This window comes from Oryzias melastigma, linkage group LG23 (assembly GCF_002922805.2).
Source record: "Oryzias melastigma strain HK-1 linkage group LG23, ASM292280v2, whole genome shotgun sequence".
NCBI classification, from domain to species: domain Eukaryota; kingdom Metazoa; phylum Chordata; class Actinopteri; order Beloniformes; family Adrianichthyidae; genus Oryzias; species Oryzias melastigma.
In genome coordinates, this window is record NC_050534.1 from 10,522,415 (window position 1) to 10,527,285 (window position 4,871).

At 41.3% G+C, this 4,871-nt stretch overlaps 1 protein-coding gene across 1 annotated transcript in view; it reads left to right on the forward strand.

Annotated features, from left to right (window-relative positions):
• LOC112158456 (tetraspanin-8) overlaps nt 1-4,871 on the forward strand; it is a 9,598-nt gene that overhangs the window by 2,345 nt on the left and 2,382 nt on the right. Inside the window, exons 2-6 of the mRNA XM_024291847.2 lie at nt 1,362-1,427; nt 1,582-1,707; nt 1,796-1,870; nt 1,982-2,077; nt 2,569-2,661. Of these exons, the coding sequence (XP_024147615.2) occupies nt 1,362-1,427; nt 1,582-1,707; nt 1,796-1,870; nt 1,982-2,077; nt 2,569-2,661 (456 nt within the window). The remainder of the gene's footprint in view (nt 1-1,361; nt 1,428-1,581; nt 1,708-1,795; nt 1,871-1,981; nt 2,078-2,568; nt 2,662-4,871) is intronic.

Here is a 4,871-nt window from a genome sequence, read left to right on the forward strand (position 1 = left end):
ATTGGACCTGGTATGAATTGAATTAAACCTAAAAATGTTCTAGTTGGTTAATTAGCTGAGAGCCTCGATAATCAGTTTCAGCTGTATTTGTGTTCATGAATTAACAACAGGTGCACTTCAGTGGCAACAATTAGAAACCCCTCAAACAGGACTGGTGTTACATGTGGAGGTCATTTCAAGTTTCTCCCTCTTGATCTTTTTTGGCTGGTTTTCCACTAATTTAGGCTTGGTAATCATCTCTACTGGCAGTATGAGGAGATTCCTTAACAATACAGAAGTTGCATAGGTTGTCCAACGTCTGCAGGATGGCACATCAACACGTGCTGCAGCAAGAAGGTTTAATGTGTCTCCCAGCACAATCTCCAGAACATGGAGGAGATTTCAGGAGACTGGTGGTTATTCTTGGAGAGCTGGACAGGGCCGTAGGAGGTCCTCAACCCCTCAGCAGGACCGATACCTGCTCCTTTGTGCAAGGCGGAACAGGCTGAGCACTGCTCGTGCTCTACAGAATGACCTCCAGAGGGCCACTGGTGTGAATGTCTCTACCCAAACAATCAGGAACAGGCTGAGCACTGCTCGCACACAGACCTCTACTGCCTAGGAAATGGTGCTCTGACGGCCATAAGGTATCCAGATGAAATCCTTGAACCCATTGTCAGACCCTACGCTGGTGCAGTAGATCCTGGTTTCCTCATAATGCACGACAATGCCCGGCCTCACGTGGCAAGAGTATGCAGGCAGTACCTGGAGGATGAAGGAATTGAAACAATTGAATGGCCTTCACCATCCCCTGACTTAAACCCGATAGAACATCTCTGGGACATTATGTTTGGGTCCATTAGGTGCCGCCAGGTTGCTCCTCAGACTGTACAACAGCTCAGGGATGTCCTCACACAGATCTGGGAGGAAATGCCACAAGACACCATGCGTCGTCTCATTAGGAGTATGCTGCATCATCAAGCATGCATACAAGCTCATGGGGGCCACACAAGATACTGAAAAGGATTCTGAGTTGCAGAAATTAAGTTTTGGAAAAAATAGACTAGCCTGCTACATCTTCATTTCACTCTGATTTTATGGTGTCTACACTATTGAGCCTCTGTAGGCTGAAAGCTTTTATTTCCATGAAAAGACTTGGCATCCTTTTGTTCCTAAGACACTGTTCTGTCGTTATTTGTATAGATATCCAACTTCATATGGAGATCTGATGCATCTAAAGTGGTTCTTTAAAGTGGTCTTTTAGTTTTTGTGAGCAGTGTACATACATGTGTGTGTGCATATATAATGGATTGTGAAGGGAGCAATTTACTTCAGAGTACAGATGTTAAAGTGATCATTGTTGTGCTTCATTGTTGTTGCAGATCACCTGTATCGTCATGTGTGGATTCACTCTGTTCCACCATGGAGTCATGTACAAAGAAGAGGAGGTAAAGTGCAAACCTTTGCACACAGTCAAGCTACTTTAGCTGTGATTATTAGCCGTGCACCGCGGCTAGGGCTGCTTTCTTCCTCATTCTGATGCTGGATTTGAACTGCAGGATCGTCTTGACCATGTCTGCATCTCTCTTGCTTCATTCACAGATCGATAACTCATCCGGTGCCTCCAAAGGCGTGCACATGTTCTATGTCTTCTATGCTGCAAGTTTCCTGTTTAGCATTTTTGGTTTGTTTGGGATCTTTAAGAAGAAGACGTGGCCTCTTATAGTGGTAGGAACACACACACACAAACAAAAAAAGTTGGGCTCCAAATGGAGTAAACTGGCAAATAATCATCTGACTCCCTTTTTCTGTTCAGTTCACAGTTGGAATCATCATTTGCTCCCTGGCCAGTCTACTAGTTGCCACCGTATTAATGATCGGACAATCAATGGTATTGCTACTATAAAGTTTTGTTTGTGTTTGCACATTCAAAACCACAAATACGGTCATAAACTCTTCTCATCATGACCTATTCTATATTTTTCTTCTATCTTGTTTGCAGTTTCCTCATTTTATTAAGGATGAGTATCTAGGCATGCTGCCACTGACTAATGCTACTGAAACTGTTACAGAAACCCTCGATCACTTGCAGAGTGAGGTAAACGACTTCATTTAGGTCTGTCTAAAGCTGCATTCACACTGGGAATGTGAAGCGGGTTCTTGCTAAACAGGTCTTGAACACACTTTTAGGATGCGGTGTAGCTGTCGCTACCCGATACTGGCGCATGTGCCTACAGTTGGAAGAGGATTGGGCAAATCTGGAAAATCTTATTCCAGGCTTTTTCTTTCACAGCTCCAGCCATCATATAATTCTGGCTGGGCACAAACTGCAACTCTTATTTTATCCTTCATGATCAATTTTCAAATAGTCCATACTTTTGTGTTTTGAAAACAGTGTTACCCATACCCACTGCTGCCCTGATTGGTCAACTAGTTTAACGTTTGATACATGTTCAGTAGCCGAAAATTGACATACATAGACTTTTTCTTTCAAACGGACACTAGAACCCCCTTATCTGAGCCCAGTGTGAATGTAGGATAACAGATAATCCTGACAGGTTCTCTTCAGATTGTTTCCTTCTCTTCCAGTTTGAGTGTTGTGGAATCGATCAAGGCTACAAAGATTGGATGGGAGTCATCCCGCATTCCTGCTTGTGTGCTGAAGATGCTACAAACCCATGTGTAAGTTCTGTTGAGGTGTAAGCTTTGGGACTTGAGTAGAAATGATATTCTAGACCACAAAATGAAGCATTCTTGAACTGGTTCTAGGGTCTGCAACCCTTGTGCAATCTTAGGCATGTTTACATTAAAAGTGGGGTCATCTGGACCCCACAAGACAGTGTACTGAACTTTTTTTCCAAGTATTTTTTATCGTCACTGGTGTCCATGGAAGACATAAAATCCTGTCCACCTTTATCCACCTTTGTCATGAGAGGGATCACACATCAGTATAAGGTTGGGGTCATCTAGACCCCATATGAGACACTAGGGTTAAGCAAGGAGGTGAATTACATCACTACTAGTCTTCAAAGAACACTTATAAGGAGGTAAAGATTTAAAATTTGATGCCCTTTGCCAAACTACTGTAGGCGTATTAAGGGAGAAAGCACTGTGTTGATGCGTCGATGAAAACTGTTTTTAACATGGTCTTGTGCCACTTTTCCAAATAATGGAGGACTTCTTTAATAATATTCAACATAAATTGCGTTTCTGGGTATTTCTTGATTCAAATTGTGAGTCAGGTTATAGTTGTGATGTAGGACCTACACTGGTCGGGCCACAAGCTCCATGCTCCACTTAATTCTAATGCATCCACTAGTGGAAGACTAGACTGTCTTTAATAGTTCTGGTATCGCCTGTCCGTCCTGGGATAGGATCTCTCCCTCATGTGGGGATCCCAAAGGTTTCTTCTTTTTTCCTGACTTTTTTTTAGCAGTTTTTCCTTACCGGGAGGGAGAGTCTAATGGCAGGGATAACCTGATTTTTTTAGTCTTTGTTTATATCTATTGTTCATATTTTTAAGCCCAATGAGGGAAATTCCTTTGTGATTTTGGGCTATATCAATAAAATAAAATAAAATTAAATTGAATTGATCCAAGTTTTCTTAATCTGAGGTGGCATCTGGCTCAAAACTGGATAGCTCCAACATTCTCACCCTTTTTGTTGCATTGGTAATGTTAGTTTTCGGGGTGTGAGGGGCTGTAAACTAGCATGTAAAACAGAACCACAGTTGCTCTGCACTCGCCCAGAACTCTGTGACAAATTTGTGATGAACTACTGCAACTTTACAGAAACTAAATCATAAAAACCAACAGGTTATTTTTATCTTAGCTAAAATAAGTACAATATGAATAAATATCACAGCCCTAAAGGTTTGTGCAAAGTCTTAATGATGGTTTTCTGTTCTTTAGGGCATTTGGCCTACGAAAGTTCATCTAGAACTAGGACATTTTGTCGTTCTGTTTCAGGACTAAACCAGCTACTGTAAAATGTCCTCTCGATGAACCTTGGAGTCCAGTAACCCCAAATAACAAAAATCCTGTCAAAACACAACCTGGACGGATCTGAATCTCCACAGACAATGATTTGATTGCATTCTTGTCCCCCCTCGCCCTCTCTTCTGCCCCCTAGCACAGCGTTGTACAATGCGGTCGCTTCCCACACAAAGGAGTTTTCAGTCCCATTCGCTTTAATTCCGGGAAAAGGCAGTCTGTTACTGAACAGGCTCTTCTGTACAATGCGGACAAAGCACAGATGGTCACTGATATGATTCACAATGGACAGCATAGTCATTCTGACGCTTCAGAGGGCAACTCTAGAAAAAAGTTGCTTGTTTTATTTAGAAGAGATGTTAAATGTATGCAGCTTTTTTCCATGAGTCCAGTTCTGACAATGTACTTTGTGATGAATGACCATTCCAGCTTGTGTTTTAGCCACGGCTTAAATGTTTGGATGAAAATCAGTCTAAACCCAGATGTATTGATTTAAAATGGTTATAATCCATAGGAAAGCCCAACTGGTGGATTAATTGTCTTTTGGCCTGTTTAGTTTAGTTGCTAAATTCAGCTGCCTCTCAAACCTATCAAGCAACTGTACTTGAAGACATGACTGGAGATTCAACTTTTAGCTTTTAGTTATAAAAAACGATCAAGATTAACAATCAGCTCCTTCAGCTCACAAGTCTTTGGAAGTCTAACTTACATACAGAATGTAAGTGGAGAACAGAGAAGTTCTGTCGTTCTTTAAATAGGGTTATTTCTCCTAAAATATGATGTCATTGCATATTTTTAAAAGGGAATTTTCTTTTAAAAGGCAAATAAAGACGACATGTTCAGCTACAGTGCTATTATTACTAGGTTTTTTAGCTCTGAATTCAGGTTATGTCATATATT